This window comes from Phyllopteryx taeniolatus, chromosome 2 (genome assembly GCF_024500385.1).
Source record: "Phyllopteryx taeniolatus isolate TA_2022b chromosome 2, UOR_Ptae_1.2, whole genome shotgun sequence".
NCBI classification, from domain to species: Eukaryota; Metazoa; Chordata; class Actinopteri; order Syngnathiformes; family Syngnathidae; genus Phyllopteryx; species Phyllopteryx taeniolatus.
The window spans coordinates 7,796,348-7,816,110 of record NC_084503.1 but is presented as its reverse complement, the minus strand read 5'-3'; the positions used below and the strand labels follow the sequence as shown (position 1 = coordinate 7,816,110).

Sequence of the window (19,763 nt, the reverse complement as noted above, 5' to 3'; positions counted from 1 at the left end):
CTTTCAGCTTAGCTCCTTCTTTACCAAAACGGATCGATACAAAGTCCGCATCACTGAAGACGCTGCACCGATCCGCCTGTCGATCTCCCGTTCCATTCTTCCCTCACTCGTGAACAAGACCCCAAGATACTTGAACTCCTCCACTTGGGGCAGGATCTCATCCCCGACCTGCATGATCATAGTCTATGACAAATGTGTTTGTGTATGTATGTAAAATTGACCACCCTTGTTTCTTCAATTTCATTGTACAGTAATACCTGGTACCACTAAAGGCATTTTACCTGAAGAATACAAATGTTTAATTGTATTATTAAATGTTATTTGAGTTATTATCAAGAAAACCATGGCAAATGGCCAGAGCTTGATAGAAGCTCTTATATTAAACTCTTATGATCTATTTTCATTGTCATCATATTTGTCCAAACAAAGATACCTTTAGTTGCACCTGGCATTAAAAATGAAGAAAATGAAGAAACAAGGGTTCTAATATTTTTTTCCATGAGTATATTATCCATCTGCGATTGGCTGGCAACCGGTTCAGGGTTTACCCCGCCTCCTGCCCGATGATAGCTGGGTTAGGCTCCAGCATGGCCGCGACGCTACTGAGGATAAGCGGTATGGAAAATGGATGGATAATATATCCATCCATTTTCTGAGGGCGAGAGGCGGGGTACACCCTGAACTGGTCGTCAGCCAATTGCAGGGCACATAGAAACAAATTCGCACTCACATTCACACCTTTGGGCAATTTAGAGCCTTCAATCAACCTACATGAGTATATTAATTATTTGTATTTCTATATTTATACTTGCAGTACTTTACTCATACTTAATACTGTGTATTTCGAGCTTTCAAGCTTTTAGTGTGCAGTATTCTTGTATTTGATTGCATTTGATTTCTCCCGTTGTAAAAAATACATTGCGCACCCCCTCAGTGCAGTGCTGTTATTCATTGCGCACGGAGCCATGACACTCAAAAAGTGTACGTTTTTGCTCCACTTGGATATTAAGTGGTTTTCCTTTTGCATTCGGGTAGACATTTATTCTTCTCGAACTCACCCAATTTCTGGAGTGGTCTCTGATGATGAGTGTAGCCTGTATCCGGGTTGGAGCGGTCCTAGCTGGGCTTCCGTGCGGCGTGCACCCGTGCTACTGTAAGTTGTCTCATGCTATCAATGCTTTGGATCTGCCAGTAACACTGACTCGTGTGCATCAAAGGCAGAGTTTTCCTAACAGCACAGAGAATCCACTGCATATAACTCTGACTTTGCGCACATAGCCTCGTGAGCTGTGGACTCTGGTGCTAACGTGTCCGCAGAAGCTAGTCAGCAGTTTGAAACCAATTCATTCTCCCGGCACCCACACGGTCACGTGTACACAACTTGTGGAAAGACAGGCGGTCTTTGAGTACTGGCCTTTAAGTCACCATATGAACTGAACGCTGTTCGTAAGCTTTTTTTATTTATTTATTTTTGTAAACTACCGGTACCCAAAAAAAAAATGGTACCGTGTTAGTTTTGACATCAAAATACCTCGGTACGGTACTGGTATCAACACTATGCCTAACATCAACGAGCAAGTATGCTGAATTTGTATGAATTCGCAACACAATAAATCTTCAAGTGACAAAGTCCATTTAAAACACAACCATCCCACCCATTCCCTTCAGCTGGGAACCAAAAACACGGCGGGCCCTCCATTTCCCGTCAGCTTGAAATGAAGGGAGCCTTTGCTCAACTATGCAAATATAGACGTGACAGCATATATGGCGCATGCTCAAAAATAGCATTACTTGCTTTATAGTGAGAGAGATGCAGCCATTTAACATGTTGAGAAACCAGTGTTTAAAGAAATGCTGCAGACTTTTAATAGGCAGTTCGAGTCTTGATGCAAAACAATCAACATGAACAATCAGTCAAATACAAAAAAAAAAATCGAGATATTTTTATATGCCCATATTGCCCACCGAAAAGGTAAAATCTGCTGAATATTCTATCCCCTGGCACATTAGAGCAATTTATTTTTTATATGCTTTGCCATTCACTGACAATAGTACATGCAGTACTTTTCATTAAAGGTGATAGTTTCTGGGAAAACATCCATCTTATCCATCCATTTTCAGAACCGCTTATCCTCACTTGGGTCACGGGCTGCTGGAGCCTATCCCAGCTATCTTCGGGCGGGAGGCGGGGCACACCCTGAACTGGTCACCAGCCAATCGCAGGGCACATAGTAACAAACAACCATTCAGCCCTATGGGCAATTTAGAGTCATTAACCAACCTACCACGCATGTTTTTGGGATGTGGGAAAACATCATCCTAAAATTTTTTATTATTGTGAGTGGCCTAGGCCCAATAGATTTAGAGTCGAAATAGCCACCAATGATAAGATGGAAAAAAAGATTTACTTCTTCGTGAGGAATGTTAAAGCCTGATTCGTCCGAAAGTCCTAACCAACGATCTGACACGGAGGACTTTAAGCACCAACACTTTTCAGTAAGTTACCTGTCTTGTGGAATTTTGTTTCAAATAAAGAACTTCATGTTGACCAGATTGTTAGTTAAAGGTCAGATGACAAATATGTTATGGGGTCAGTTAAAATTCATATTTGCATTGTTTATATGTTATGTAATACATGCACGCAACTTCCAGCATAGTTTAGCTAAAAATGAGGTTTTTATGACGCATACTGAGTCCTCCCCAAACATACCTGAAGCTCAAGACACCAGGGTGTGGTTAGTCTATCCAGCGCAAGGGCGACCAGAAGTGACGTTGCAATTGAGCAACTTGTTGAAATATGTGGAGGACGAGGATTCCAACGTACAGGAGCACCCAACTGAACTTGGCATCGTTAAAGTGTACATGTTTGAGCCGATCAGACAGTGACGACGACGAGCAGCCAAGTAGCAGCTGTAGAACAGAAAAAGAGAGTGCCCACTGGCTCGATGTGACGGTCTGTCAAAAGTAGACTTTACACCGATCTGATCAGCGTTATCGGTATCGTCCGATAATTAGCATTTTATGCTGATCGGCTTTCATGTCATAAGTCGCCGATATGATCAATGACTTCATCGATCGGCTCCGCACGAGACATTTTACTCCGTGTCTTCGTCACGTATGAATCCAAAAGCTAGTTTATTTTTAGCCTTGTCACGTGTCTTGTTGCGCAGTACTGTAACTATCTGATGGCCAATAAAGTTTTTTCAGTCTTGCCGGTGAAAAACACGTCCTCGATGTGGGACTATTTTGCGGTGTCTCAGACAAATACCGCGTAAGTTATTTGCAGTCTGTGCACAACTGAAGTACGTCGTGGGGAACGTCAACTAAACGCTTCAACACAAGTTTGATCGAGCACCTAAAGAATGTACACGAGGAGCATGCCGCGTTCAAACAACGCAGCGTGGAGAGGGGGGGGGGGGGGGAAGAAAAGTATAGTAACGCTCGAGTAGCGTTATAACACGCCCCAAACAAAGTCTTTGCCGTGTGTCTCTTGGCTTGTCATCAGAATCAGAATCATCTTTATTTTCCAAGTATGTCCAAAACACACAAGGAATTTGTCTCCGGTAGTTGGAGCCGCTCTAGTACAACAGACAGTCAATTTACAGAACACTTTGGAGACAAAGACATTGACAAGAGTGGCCAGTATATGCAAATAGTGCAGCATGGCGAGACAACTACAGTGAGTGCACGAGTAATACATAATTGGACCCACAGAAATGTGACAACGAACTCAAGTCAAAAAAATTGCCAGCTTGTTGGAATGGATTTATAGGTTAGGTGTTTAAGAAGTTGATCGCAAGAAGCTGTTGGAATGTCTACTACTTCTAGTTTGCATTGATCGGTAGCGCCTACCTGAGGGAAGGAGCTGGAAGAGCTGGTGATCGGGGTGCGGAGGGTCCGAGAGGATTTTGCACGCCCTTGTCTTAGTTCTGGCAGCGTGCAAGTCCTCAATGGTGGGTTGCAGTCGGAGTTTGTCCTTTTTTGTAGCAGCACCAAACCAGACTGTGATGGAAGAACACAGGACTGATTCGATGACCGCTGTGTAGAACTGTCTCAGCAGCTCCGGTGGCAGGCCGTGCTTTCTCAGAAGCCGCAGGAAGTACATCCTCTGCTGGGCCTTTTTGAGGACGGAGTTGATGTTGGTCGCCCACTTCAGGTCCTGAGAGATTGTAATTCCCAGGAACTTGAAGGTCTCGACGGTTGACACAAGGCAGCTGGACAACGTGAGGGGCAGCTGTGGCGAAGGATGCCTCCTGAAGTCCACGATCATCTCTACAGTCTTGAGCGTGTTCAGCTCCAGGTTGTGTCGGCCGCACCGCAGCTCCAGCCGCTCCACTTCCTGTCGATATGCAGACTCGTCACCGTCCTTGATGAGGCCGATGACAGTGGTGTCATCTGCAAACTTCAGAAGTTTGACAGTCGGGTTCGCTGAGGTGCAGTCGTTCGTGTAGAGAGAGAAGAGCAACGGAGAGAGGACACAACCTTGGGGCGCCCCAGTGCTGATGCTGCGTGTGGATGAGGTGGCCTCCCCCAGCCTGACCTGCTGTGTCCTGCCCGTCAGAAAGCTGTAAATCCACTGGCAGATGGCAGGTGAGACGCTGAGCTGGAGAAGCTTGGATGAAAGGAGTTCAGGGATGATGGTGTTGAACGCTGAGCTGAAGTCCACAAACAGGATCCTCGCGTAGGTCCCTGCACTGTCAAGGTGTTCTAGGATGAAGTGCAGTCCCATGTTGACTGCATCATCCGCAGACCTGTTCGCTTGGTAGGCAAACTGCAGGGGGTCCAGCAGGGGACCTGTGACACTCTTGAGGTGGTCCACCACGAGACGTTCAAAGGACTTCATGACCACAGATGTCAAAGCGACATGCCTGTAGTCATTCAGACCCGAGATTGCAGGTTTCTTGGGGACTGGAATGATGGTGGAGCGTTTGAAACAGGATGGAACTTCGCACAGTTCCAGAGATCTATTGAAGATCTGAGTGAAGACTGGAGCGAGCTGGTCCGTGCAGACTTTGAGGCAGGATGGGGACACATGGTCCGGGCCTGCCGCTTTGTTAATCTTTTGTTGTTTGAAGATGCGTCTCACATCCTGTTCATGAATGGTTAACGCAGAAGTCAGAGATGTGATTGTGGTCGCGAGTGCGGCCGGGTGGGTGTGTAGTGTGAAAGTGTCCTTTTCAAATCTGCAGTAGAAGGTATTCAAGTCGTTGGCTAGTGTGCTATTGTTCTCAGCTTGGGGGGGATCGTCGCTTGTAATTAGTCAGCGATTGGAATGCATGCCAGACTGATTTAGAGTCGTTTGCGCTAAACTGTTTTTCCAACTTTGCTGCATAGTTTCTTTTTGCAATGTTAATTTCTTTAGTCAGCTGGTTTCTAGCTCAATTATACAGGGCCCTGTCCCCGCTCTGATATGCGTCCTCCTCAGCTTGGCGAAGGTGCTTAAGTTTAGCAGTGAACCACGGCTTGTTGTTGTTGAATGTGCGAAATGATTTTGTTGGTACACAAACCTCTTCACAGAAACTGATCTAGGATGTGACAGTGTCCGTATATTCATCCAGGCTGCCAGCTGAATTGTCAAAGACACTCCAGTCTGTGCAGTCTCAACAGCTTTGAAGTTCCATCTTGGCTTCATTTGTCCACTTTTTCACTGTTTTCACTGTAGGCTTTGCGCATTTAAGTTCATATAGTCAAAAGTACAGACGACAGTACTGAAAAGTACTGTGTAGGTCTTTTTTTCCTACTCCACAGTGCAAAATGCCGGAATCAGCGAAATAACCTATCCCCTGACTCATTAAAGTCATTGATCTTTATGTGCTTTGCCATTCATTGACAAGAGTACATGGAGTCCTTTCCACTGAAGGACTGGGTACCAGATGCTATTTAGTAACATCACCATTACCAGCTCCACACAAACAGACTTCGTGTAAAGATCATTTGATCTTTACACTAAGGCTTTTTGTGTCGTTCGCCTAATAGCATAATTGCCAAAGTCATTTTTTTTTTTTTACGTTTTCAGAAAACAAGAAAAAATACCACAAATTCAATAAACTAGAACAGTCCAGTTGCTTTGAGTCAACTTGTGGAAATTATCATTATGTGTATGACTGAGAATCTACAACCCCGATTCCAATGAAGTTGGGACATTGTGTTAAACATAAATAAAAACAGAATACAATGATTTGAAAATCATGTTCGACCTATATTTAATTGAATACACTAAAAAGACAAGATATTTAATGTTCAAACTAATAAACAAATAATCATTAACTTAGAATTTTATGGCTGCAACACATTCCAAAAAGCTGGGACAGGATCATGTTTACCACTGTGTTACATCACCTTTTCTTTTAACAACATTCAATAAATGTTTGGGAACTGAGCACACTAATTGTTGAAGCTTTGTAGGTGGAATTATTTGTATTTGACACGACGTCCACAATTTCCAAAAATAATTTGAAATGTGGACTCGTCGGACCACAGAACCCTTTTCCACTTTGCATCAGTCCATCTTAGATGAGCTCCGGCCCAGAGAAGCCGGCGGCGTTTCTGGGTGTTGTTGATAAATGGGGAGAACACACAAACTCCACACAGGCGGGTCCTGGATTTGAACCCCGGTCCCCAGAACTGTGAAGCAGATGTGCTAACCAGTCGTCCACTGGTTATTTATTTATTTCTTTATTTTACTGTGCTTAGCAGTGTTGTACCTAAACGAGTTCAATGAACAAAGGTTCATGAATTTGTTCATATTTCGGGCGAACGTAAACTGAACTTAGTTCATTTCGGCCTGATTAACGTTGTTGAGAACGCTTTCTTTCTGGCATCTGTTAACGGTTTTTGAACGAAGGTTCTTTTCATTCAAGCATGCCAGGTTTTATTAGGGACTTGATTCGTCTGAATACATGATATACTAGCCTTCATATGTTGGGGGATAAGCGCTTTATTTGGCAATCGATTTAGTGCGGAATCCATTCAATTTTACATGTGCGAGATACGTTCAGAGACACTCCGCAAATGAGAGAGAACGTATTCTTTGGTACATCTTATTTGTTTCAGAATGCTTTAGTTAAAACACTGAAAGATCACACTGTCATAATATGAAATTTATTTTGTTTTGTAGCCAGAGCTGCGAGGAATGCAAAGTTATCGATGTCGTTTCACCATCGTTTCTGTCATACTGTGTTAGGTGTTTCTGTTTATGTATTAAGAAATCCAGTTTTTGTTTTCATTTTAAAAAAGACCATTCAAGCAACAAGTTTTTCCTCATGTTTTTGAGATTGTAGCGTGAAAGCTACAGCTGGCTATTAGTGTGGACTGAATGGGTGGCCACAATGGGGAAATGAAATGCCAGTATTTTGAGGGTAATAGCCCGTCAGCAACATTTTGAAACAAAAAGAACAATGAACTAGTTCATTTTTGGACCGGTAAACTTAGTTCAAAATTTGTAATGATTAACTATGAATTGAACTAGTTCATTTTTGGAACTATGAGGGGAAGTTTGAACTAGCTTGTGTAGAAAATGAACTTTCCCAACACTGCCGCTTAGATTCTGCCACTCTGCTCCCTCCTGTCTGTCGCACACTATGCCTGTGAGTCCAGACATACACATGCACACACGCACACACATATGCAACTGTTAACACCCATGTCCACCATTATATAAGGTTATAAGATTTAAAGTTGTGTACGTCGTGTCTTTGAGGAAAAAAAACTGTATAGTATATGGTTCAGCTACAGGGCATGCACAAATGTCTGCAGGAGTTGCCTTTTGACGTCAGCTGTATTATTAAAGCCAAACAAAGGCTTGCTTGCTTCCTTACCTTAAAAAAAAACCACACAATAAAATCAATGCATGAATGATGCCTTCACTTACAAGTAGGAAACATCAATATTATACAATAAAACCTGGTAAAAATATAGTATATGGGGTGTCTGTGAACAAATATTAATTTAGGAACAACTCATTTTATGAACAGTATGACCACAATAATTCCTAAGCTGTAATTGCAATAGCGCGATACCATGATACCGTTGTATTTTTACTCAAGGTTATCATACAGTCAGTATCTGATACCGGCCACGTAGCGATTGCGATTTTGGCTGCCATGATTAAATGAGCCTGATTGATCGTTGGCGTTTTTTACATTTAAAATGCAGGCACTGCTGCATATGAAAAGTGCTTCCTTTGCAGCAGTGCCCACAACCTATTCAGCCAGTCACCAGGGTGACAATGTGTTTGCCACATTGTTAAGGCTTCATTAAGCTTGGGAATTGCGCTCTGGTGCCAACTTCAAAATAAAAGCATAAAATGGCATTGATGTCCAATGTAGTAAAGCAAAGCAAAGCAAAGCAAATGTATTTATAGAGCGCATTTCATACACAAGGTAACTCAGTGTGCTTTACATGATTAAAAGCATTTAAAAACAAAGAAAAAAAAGGCTTATAAACATTTAAAACAGAGAATAAATCAATAAATGAATAAATAAATACAATTAAAATCGTACAGTGAAAGAAATATTTAAAAATGGAAATACTCTAAAAAGCATGAGAAAAAAGAAGAGTTTTTAACCTGGATTTAAAAACATTCACACTTGGGGCTGACATTACTTCTGTTGGCAACTTATTCCATTTGTGTGCAGCATAATAGCTAAATTCTGCTTCACCATGTTTGCTTTGGACTATGCTCCACTATTTGACCTGAGTTTGTCGATCTCAGAGCCTTACTGGGTTTACATACCATTAGCATTTATTTCATGTATTCAGGACCTAAACCATTTAGTGATTTAGAGACCAGTAGCATAACTTTAAAATCTACTCTAAAGCTGAGTGGAAGCCAGTGTAAAGACTGTAGAATTGGAGTAATATGCTCTGACCTCTTTGTTCTGGTCAGAACCCGAGCTGCAGCATTTTGAATGAGCTGCAGCTGTTTAATGCTCTTTTTGGGGAGTCCAGTCAGAAGACCCTTACAATAGTCAAGTCTACTTGAGATGAAAGCATGGACGAGCTTCTCTTGGTCTGCTTGACACATGCAAGCCTTCATGCTGGATATGTTCTTCAGATGGTAGTAATTGATTTGAGGTAGGAATCTATCAGCACACCAAGGTTTCAGACTTGGTCTTGGGTTTTTAAAAATAGTTACTCCAGGTATTTACTAACAGCAATCCTCATTTATTTATTGGCAAAAACATTTATCTCAGTTTTGTTGTGGTTTAATTGAAGAACATTTTGGCTCATCCAGTTATTTATCTGTTTTATACAGTGACACAACACCTCAATTGAACTGTAGTCATCTGCAGACACTGCTAGATATAACTGCGTGTCATCTGCATAGCTATGATAGTCAAAATTAAGGTTCTGAAGAATTTGACCCAAGGGTAGCATATACAGGCTGAACAGGAGGGGTCCAAGAACTGACCCTTGAGGGACCCCATAGGTCATTGCCATTCGATGAGATTGAACACTTCCAATGGTTATAAAATAACTCCTTTTCTCCAGGTATGACCTGAACCATTTAAGGACTGTTGCATTTAGTCCTACCCACGTTTCCAACCTGTTCAGCAGTGTATTATGATCCATCGTATCAAAAGCCGCATTGAGATCCAACAAGACCAGAATCGACACCTTTCCAGAGTCAGTATTCAACCTTATATCATTGAGCACTTTGATAAGAGCAGATTCTGTACTATGATGAGTTTAAATTTGTCAAAAAGTCCATTTAAATTCAAGGAAGTGCTGAGTTGATTAAAAATAACTTTCTCAACAATCTTGGCTATGAAAGGGAGATTTGAGATGGGTCTATAGCTTGCTAACATGGAAGCGTCCAGTGTTCTATTTTTTAGAAAAGGCTTAATGGCAGCTACTTTAAGAGCTTTAGGAAACTCGCCTGACTGAAGTGAGCAATTGATTATTTTCTGCAAATCAGATAGCACAGACTTCACAATTGCTTTGAAAAAGTCAGATGGTATGGAGTCAAGACAGCTTGTTGATGGTTTCAGCTGCTGAACCGTTTTCTGGTCAACTGTGTCAAATTCTGACATGGTAATAGAGTTTTTCCTGGGTGGCTTCAGATGCACTATAATTTTAACATTTTGCTGATTTGTGCTGATATTTAATCTGATGGATTGTATTTTTTTCACTAAAATAACAAGCAATCTGATTCAGGGGGGTTGTGAGCTTGTCAACCACAGCAAACAGGGAGAGTATTGTTGAAGTTCTTACTGATGATTTCAGAAAAGTGTTGCTGTCAAGCCCTGACTAACTCTTGGTTAAAATTACAAAGACTTTGTCTGTAGAGGTCAAAGTTAATTTGGAGTTTAGTTTTTCTCCAATTACGTTCTGCTTTCCTACACTTTGATTTAGAGCTCTTTACCATCATTGTGCTCCTCCAGGGTGTTCTAGGTCGCCTCAAGATTGTCTCAGTTTTAATGGGAGCGACAGCATTCATGACATTGGAGATTTGCCAGGTGAAATTATCCAAAAGTTCCTCAACTGTCTCAGCAGTCACAGTTTTTGGCACAGCTATGGTCTCCATAAACTTAGTGGCGGTACTTTCATTTATGCACCTTTTCTTACTGGACATAGAGGTTGTCTGAACTTTTGGAAGAATCTGTAACTCAAAAAATACACAAAAATGGTCAGAAATAGCCATATCCTTAATGTCAATTGATAGAATTTCAACATTCTTAGAGATGACCAGGTCTAAGATGTGACCTTGAGTGTGGGTTGGACTCTTAATATTTTGAGAGGTCAAATATGTCTAGTATAGCAGAGAGTTCTTTCGATTTTCGATAGATTCACATTTTATCCTCACAAAGTTTGTAGTTCTCCTTTTTTTGTGCCAAATTTGTTTGACCAACTTTCTGTCCCTTGTAGTTGGATGTGAAAAATGCCTGATCTCCATGGGGGTCTGATTTATTCTGGAAAAGACCCTGCCGATATCAGTCAGATTCGCAGATAAGATTCTTCATGGGTGAAGGAGGGGCCCTTCGCATCTTAGTGGACGGCGCGGTTTCAGGCGAGGGGGGAAGGGAGGAAGATCTTGGCGTGGTGTGGGATGGACTCCAATATTGACAATAGCCTTCACCCCATCCGTCAGATCTAACATGGCATTTCGGCTACTAGAGAGTGAGTTTTGCGTTGGACTTGAGCATAGTAATTGCGATGTACGTGTGTCCAATAGTGACATCGCAGAGTGTGCTGCAATGTCGGTGCACTGTAATATACAGTAAATCAGCTCTAATATTAAAATGACCAACAGAGGGACCTGTTTTGACATGCTCAAAAGATTTAAAGATTGACTGCATTTCCTATTTCATCCTTCAGAATGAAACTAGGCAGGCATGCAGCAGCTGCGTGAGTGTGCGAGATGCTTTTAGGTACACTGCATAAATGGAAGTGAATGTGTTCTTTTGTTTAATTTTTATTTTCTTAATTTTCATTTTATTTATATATTTATTTATTTATTGATTTTTTTATGTGAATGTGTTCTTTTGTAATACACAACATAATTACGGGCAATTTAGAGTCTCCAATCAACCTACCCCGCATGTTTTTGGGATGAGGGAGGAAACCGGAGTGCCTGGAGAAAACCCACCCAGGCACGGGGAGAACATGCAAACTCCACACAGGCGGGGCCGGGGATTGAACCACTGTCCTCAGAACTTTGAGGCAGATGTGCTAACCAGTCGTCCACTGTGCCGGCGATGTAGATCATATTACATTTTATGACCAATTTATACTGAAATACAGGTAATTCCAAACGGTTCAGATACTTTTTCTTGTAACTGTATATGCCAATGTCTCTGCTCTAAACAGTTCATATCTACTGTGCTTGGTATTTCAAAGGACAGATGTGGTCACTTAACAGTTAAGGCCTCTTTCACCACAGGAACTTTACCCCGGAACAAGGAATTGTTGTTTGAACTTTTTACAACATGGGAACTTTTTCTGAGAATAGATTTTGCGTTCTCTCCGTCGCTTATTGTGGGTGCTTCCATCATTCTCGTGTGTTCATATGCAGCTGCCTGCTCCTCCTCTAGCAGCACAAATAATTAAACACCCATTATTTCCCTCCAGATTTAGACATGAATGCTTTGCTTTCGCGCACACACACACAATTCTTGTCATGAACGGAACAGAGGATAGGACCCAAAAATGCACGACTCCAAAACAAATGGACAGTTTCCAAAAAGAGAGGTTTAATAGACGGGCATAGGTCGGTACACAGGCAGGCAATCCAAGAAAGGCAACAGTATCCAAAAACATGAGGCAAAGAGGCAAGGTCGATAATCGGAACAGGGTCAAGTCTTACTGTGAGTCTGTGACAAGGAATGCTGGAACGCGACGACAAGGTACAACGAACTGGCAACGAGAGGGAATGAGACACGAGGTTAAATACAATAGGTAATTAGGGTGAACGAGGCACAGGTGGTGAAGATGCTCACAGGAGCAGGTGTGTGTGAAACAGGGAGGGGAAGACAAAACCCGGAACACACACACACGACAATTCTCTAGCCATCCCCTCAACATACGGGCTTCCCTGCAATAAAACTAACAGAATTTTACTCTCCTTCTCTCTCTCACTTCTTACTTTTACCACTATTTCCCTATAAATATTATTAACAACCATGTTTCAAGTGGTTAAATCACAATATGGTTGATGTGGCAAATTAGCAGCTAGCAGGGTGCTAGCCTGCAAGCTAACCTCTTCACATTGTCTACTTGCAAGGTTAGCTCAAGGCAAGGCACTGGTAGATTTATTCATACAGTGCATTTAACACACAAAGTAACTCAATATGCTTTACACGATTGAAAGTGTCATGGTTTGTAACCAAACGGTATTGGACTGGAACCAAAATCAGACTGAGACTGAGGAAGCAGTTGGAAGGGGTTTATTAGGGTGAAGCGCGAGGTCAAGAATTCCAAGGCTTGAGTTGGGTCTCTTGGAGTGGGGAGCATGCGGAAGACTGGAGCGTGAGCAGGTGAGCGAACTTGGCAGTGCGGTTGGAGTGAGCATTGTGGCAGGAGACACAGGAGGGCACTGGAAAAGGAGGAAAAACAGGCATGGCACGGGTATCAGGGAATCTTTTCTTACGATCATGAGCGTTGAGTCGGCCGGTGTACCGCTGGAATACTAGAACTGGCAGGCTTAAATCCAGGCTGTGATGAGTGCTGATTGGAACCAGGTGAGGAGGTGATTAGTGCTGGAGAGAGAGGGGAAAAAAGAGGCACAAAGCGCCACCCACGCTTCGCAGAGGAACTGCAGGGCACAGATCATGACAGCAAATTCACGGAATTAACACTAACAGGCATGTCTGCAGGGACTGCGAGCGAGCCGAGCTGCTATATATTTAATGGGCTTATAATAATTAGACTTCACACCGATTCTATCGGTCTTATCGGTATCGGCCGATAATTAGCATTTTATGCGGATCGGCTGATCTGCTTTAATGTTATAATTCGCCGATCCGATTAATGGAAATATCTGACGGCCAATAAAGTTACTTAAAAAAAACATGTCGGCGGTTTGGAACAGACAACACGTAATGCCCGGATCAGACTATAAGACAAATTTCCTCTTTCACGATTGCACTATGTCAGACTACTGCAATAAAATCTTGTGAATGCAAGATTTTATTGCAGTAGTCTGATACCACCGCATCCAGTTTTTTCCGATCACTGGGCTTCATCATGCCAATGCAACACTCGGATACACTCGTTACCATGGCGACAACATCAATAATGGATCGCGGCGTGTGTTTGTAAGAACAAAATGGGGGAAAACGTATGTTGGTGGTCACCAGTGCTCAGGAGAGGGCGTTTGTTTAAGGCTTGCTTCAGGTATGTTCACGAACTTTTAATACGATACGGCTCGCAAGCAGGCAACAAAAACGTTAGGTAGCCAAGCAAGCTACTGCTAGCACTGACGGTTGTACGTAAACATGCCGCCGCTCTGTCGACTCATGCTCTAAAGGTTCGGTTTGGGTGAAGTAATTTAATTAAAAATAAAGTAATTTAATTACAGTAAGTTAGCACCCATTATTTCTGTCATGTTGTAATGTTGTTTTTACCTGACTGATTGGAATACATGACCTGACAAGAGCAGTGATTCCCAACCTTTATGGATCCAAAGAACATATTTTACAATTGAAAAATCTCACAGCACACCAAAAAACAAAAATGTCACAAAAAGTGGATACATTAATTACTGTATTTACTGCCTCCCATCTAATAGAAGACCATTCATCTGTTCTGTCTGTCACGATGCCTCACTGGCATAAATAGAGGAACAAAGATACATTATTTATTGTAAATATATTTTTTGGAGCAATTAAGTACACAAATATATACAGTAAATGAACAGGTCATTTAAATAGACACATTCCTCCATCATGTGATCAGATCGGTGATCGGGTATCGTTTTTTAAACTCGGTTATCGGCACCAAAAATCCTGATCGTGTAAAGCCTAATAGTAATGTTACAAGTAGTTTTGCGCTGTAGAGGACTAGGATTTATTTATCAATGTATGTCTGCTCCCTTAACTTACCTTTGAAACACGTTTGCTCCATTGGACCATCTCTATTTGGTAAAACTTTGTCTTCTCTGTCTCGTGTGTGTGTGAGACTGAGAGCATTGTGCATGCATTGCACAGCTTTTACTGCGTGCTGATTGGCTGTAATCCGTGCAGTGGCTGTGTAAGGGTAACCAATCAGGTGGTGCCGTGGGCGGGACAATGCTGGAGAGCGAAGTCACAGGCAGAGAGGCTCGCTGCAGCTACATCAGAGCCAAAATAACCCAATATTAAATTATCAGGCGGCACGGTGAACAACTGGTTAAAGCGTCAGCCTCACAGTTCTGAGGGCCGGGGTTCAATCCCCGGCCCCGCCTGTGTGGAGTTTGCATGTTCCCCCCGTGCCTGCGTGGGTTTTCTCCGGGCACTCCGGTTTCCTCCCACATCCCAAAAACATGCATTAATTGGAGACTCTAAATTGCCCATAGGTGTGACTGTGAGTGCGAACGGTTGTTTGTTTGTACGTGCCCTGTGATTGGCTGGCAACCAGTTCAGGGTGTACCCCACCTCCTGCCTGATGACAGCTGTGATAGGCTCCAGCACGCCCGCGACCCTAGTGAGAAGCGGCTCAGAAAATGAATGGATGGATGGATTAAATTATCAGCAATCGGATTAAAAAAAGACAGATACCAATGTGCGCCAAAATTCCAAATACGAGTACTAATAATAATGCATTACACTTAAATAGCGCTTTTCTAGACACTCACAGATACTTTGCAATTTCATGCATTATTCATTCACTCCTCAATCGCACCCTGGTGGTGGTAAGCTACTTGTGTAGCCACAGCTGCCCTGGGGCAGTCTGACAGAAGCGTGGGTGTTATTCTGCCCCTGCAGCCCTTCCGACCACCACCAAACATCCAACCATATTCATTCATAGGCAATGTGGGTTAAGTGTCTTGCCCAGGGATACAACAACGACACACACTCCGGCAGGGATACGAACTGGTGACCATCCGGTTTCCTGTGCACCATGCCACCCACAATAAGCCGCACCGATTGGCTCGGCCGATAATCGGTCTTTCACAAATTTTTGCTGGGGGTAGGATTTACAAGACGCCTGTTTTCCTTCAGCAATGAATGAATGCTTCTTATTATAAAGAAAATGTCACATGTAAACTTAACGATGAAAGGAGATTTTTGCTATAAATTCTTGCCTGGTGTCTGTGTTCTGTCCTCCAGAGATGGGCAGTGAGTTGCCAGGTACTGTAGTGATGCCAGGGGCAGTTGGGTCTGGCCCCGTAAGGATGGGAGGATCTGTGCCAGGCCGTGGTGGCAAAAGAAGATCAGGCGGGTGAGTATGTCTCTTCTTTACCGACCATTGCTGAAATAATATCTTGACCTCAGATCAGCATGCAAGCAACTAATGAGCTTCTACCCATATGATAAAAACATGGAATATTATCTGTATTTTGTTAGTTTTTTATTTGTATTTAATTATTCTGAGGTTTTTCCATTTCCCCACAACACCTATGTAGAATGCGCACTATTGACTTTTGACAATTTTTTGGGGGGGAAAAATGCACATTATACACGAGAAATTACAGTAGCAGTTAGCCACCGCTAGCTGAGGCCACCAGACCAAAGCAACAATCAGTCGTGTCATAATTATTCATGTGGTTTGTAAAATGGCAAAAGTAGTTAATCTGTATTGTTATTTAAGATGATACACATTTGAAATTAGCAATAGGATTAAAAAGATACTGTATGTAGCATCATAACTAGAGAATGATAATGTTTACAATCCAATGTGTCTTCATTATCCCTGAGGAGGCAGTTTGTTTATTTTGTGTCTATACCTCCAAAAATATTCAGGAGTTCAAACTAGTGTGTTGTGTTATATTTTTCTACATTCATTGCACTGTTGAATGTAAATTGTTCTTATATTTTTCTATATATTTATATATGCTTAGAATGCTAATATCATTTTGGGGTTACTGTTTTAAATATTGACTATGAGGAGTGTTGTTAACAAAAGGAATTAATAAAATATTGCAAAACTAGCTTTTTTAGTTTTCAGTACGCGTGCTTTAGAACTGGCAATTTAAAATTTTATAAAACAATATAATAATAATAACAATATATAATATATACATATATATATATATGTATTTATTTATTTATTTATTTTTTGTTGTTGCTAGATTACCCAGCCCTAATTGCAATTGCAATAAACTATACTGGATAAACAATATAGCCTTGATTTACTAAAGGTTTGCGTGTGCAAAAACGGGTACAAACATCATTGCTCACCCAAACAGATGTGGAAGCTGATCTACGAACCGAGTGCACCCAGGATTGCTTCTGTGAAACAGGCAAAACTGCTGTTCAATTTATTTTGCACGTTCTGCGAGGAGAGTAAGCAAATAGATGAATTTAGCCGAGTGATGCGATTGATCAAACCTGAGATGAAATACGATGGCTGACTTTGCGTTTTTAAATACCGGGTCTGAATGCAGATGTAAACTGGCACACAGAGTGGTGCCAGTGTAGCACAGGCAAAAGTCAGAGGCAGCAGGATGAACTTTTTCGCTTGTGCAAACATTTCTGAAATGCCAGAAACAAAAAAACAAAAAATCACAACAGCAATGCAATTTTGGGACTTCTGAATGCTCTAAGGGCTGATTTGGAGCCAGTCACAGGAAGGATCACCTATGACATAACTCCTTTCAACTCTCCATTTTCTTGTCTCTGGGTCATTGCAACACACTGTGACAGAGCAGTTTTTCAGGTGTGCTGTCACAAATTTTATACGCAATGTTACACATGATTGACTGACACATCGAATTGCAATACATTGGGCATGTGTTAAATCAAACAAAACGAGGCTTTTACAGTATGTACTGTAGTTGCTGCTTACCCAAAAATATCAGAGTAATAGGTTCCTTTTATTGAATTCAGTAATGTTTGGTTGCCTCTTCCATTAACACTTGTAATTGCATCACTTCAAACTTAATTTTTAACTTGTAGTATTTTTGCAAATTTTCCATGGTTAAAACCATTAGAGCTACCTGAATGTCTCCACCACTTTTACATCAGTTCCCAACAGCGCATGCATATTAGAGCGAGTTAAGATGCAATTTCCAGCCATGAAGATCACCGTCTCAGTTCAAATGCCAGTTTTTTTGTGATAGATAAAATTTGACCAAGATAAATAATTTAGGCGGCACGGCGGCCGACTGGTTAGAGTGTCTTCCTCACAATTCCTCACAAAAAGAGCGGGGTTCAATCCCCCGGTCCCGCCCAAAAACATGCATTAATTGGAGACTCTAAATTGCCCGTAGGTGTGACTGTGAGTGCGAGTGGTTGTTTGTTTGTATGTGCCCTGCGACTGGCTGGCAACCAGTTCAGGGTGTATCCCGCCTCCTGCCCGATGATAGCTGGGATAGGCTCCAGCACGCCCGCGACCCTAGTGAGGAGAAGCGGCTCAGAAAATGGATGGATGGATGGATAAATAATTTAACAACGTTTTTGACAATTAATGTGACCTATAACATGTAGAACTCTAGAAAAATAGAAGAATTATTTTCAAGTGGGGAAGTAAAAATAAGCAAGTGAAGTAATTTGGTTGCATAAGGGTGGACTTCCTCATTACTGGTGATGTGGCTGTTCAGAACTAACCATTCACATTCAAACTCATATTAAATGAGAGCATTCTTTTCTTGACATTTTTGCAGTCACAGAGGAATCTCGTTATTCAAAATTATCAGTCAGGAGAAGGGTACAAAAGATTTTCCAAGACATTAAAAATACCATGGAACACAGTGAAGACAGTCATTACCAAGTGGTAAAAAAATGCCAGAACGGTGACATTACCAAGAACTGAACGTCTCTCCAAAACTGACAAAAAGACAGGAAGAAAGCTGGTCAGGGAGGCTGCCAAGAGGTCGACAGCAATATTGAAGGAGCTGCAGGAATTTCTGACAAGTCCTGGCTGTTTAGTAATTGTGACAACAATCTCCCCAATCTCTTCGTCATGTGTCTGAGCTATGGAATAGGGCAGTGGCCAGCAACTAGCGGCCCATGGGGCATAATTGGCCTCCCGCCATTTATATGTGGCCCACCAGATGACCTTGATTATTTTTTTTAAACTTCAGTTCCTTGTTACAGCATTTAAGTACCTGATTATGCTATGTAACCAAAGTGACATGTGACGACATCACAAGAAATACACTGATTGACTGACTTGCCCACGTGACCCAAATGTGGCGTTGAATGCTCCGTCGGCTGTAAACGTTTACATAAGGAGTGTATGTTAATCACCCAATAAAAAAAAAATAGTGGCGACAACTAATATGAATTTCAGGACACGTCATTGTCACTTCAAACCTACCTCGCCTTTCTGAGTGTCGCTTTGCAATTGATCAGGCGAGTGGTGCCCCTCACGCCGGCTTCTGTCCCCCCAAGCATATCAAATTCTGTTGGACATCCGCTTTGCGCAGCCACCATCCTTTCCACTTCGCAGCTAATGTCCCGTCCACTCCGCACAGCCCAGGTTGTTGCAGATTAGACAAATTGGCCTGGCATTTATAAACACAAGCAGGATGAATGCTTATTTTTATTTCTACTCTTTTTTTGCACTTCCTCCATTCGCGATCAACTTGTCCCACATGTCATCCCAACATAAAGAAACAACAGCATCAAGATGTCACACGAGAATAGGCAGGGTTACTTAGGGCTAGCCAAATCATTACATTAGGCCTGAATGTCATTTAAATGACTAATACATTATTTAGGCAGATAAGTGTTTATTATTTAAAATGGCAACTATTTACTGGCAACTATTGTCTTAAAAGACAGTGTTTGTAAGTGATTAAAGACAGCCGCCTCGTTATCACCAGGTTGCTGTCGGTTTCACAACACAGTAAGGAGCCGCAGCTGTGACACAGTAATCACAGCCTGGAGCAAATCCATTTATTTTAAATTCATAAATGAAATAACTTTCGTTTTTGTACACCACATAATAGGATACATGAGAAAAAAGTTTTTTTTAGTCGGAAAAGTAAGCTTTAATATAATTTCTGCTCGCAATTGAATTTTCAGGAAAAGATTTGGCCTAGGGCCAAACTTAGTTCCTGACCGTTGGAAGAGGGTGGTAAGACAGAATCTTACAACAAAAAACTTCGCAGCCCTGCTACATTTTGCAGAAACACACTTGACATCCCACGAGCGCATGTTGAAAAATGTGTTATGGTC

At 41.9% G+C, this 19,763-nt stretch overlaps 1 protein-coding gene across 3 annotated transcripts in view; it reads left to right on the top strand.

Moving 5' to 3' along the window:
• The window catches only part of arnt2 (aryl-hydrocarbon receptor nuclear translocator 2), a 108,350-nt gene that overhangs the window by 4,749 nt on the left and 83,838 nt on the right, over window positions 1–19,763 (top strand). For 2 of the 3 annotated variants that reach the window (XM_061758090.1, XM_061758082.1), the window contains exon 2: window positions 15,750–15,861. In XM_061758090.1, the coding sequence (XP_061614074.1) occupies window positions 15,750–15,861 (112 nt within the window). Of the gene's footprint in view, window positions 1–15,749; window positions 15,862–19,763 lie in introns of those variants that run through there. The other variant, XM_061758101.1, reaches the window with a different exon arrangement.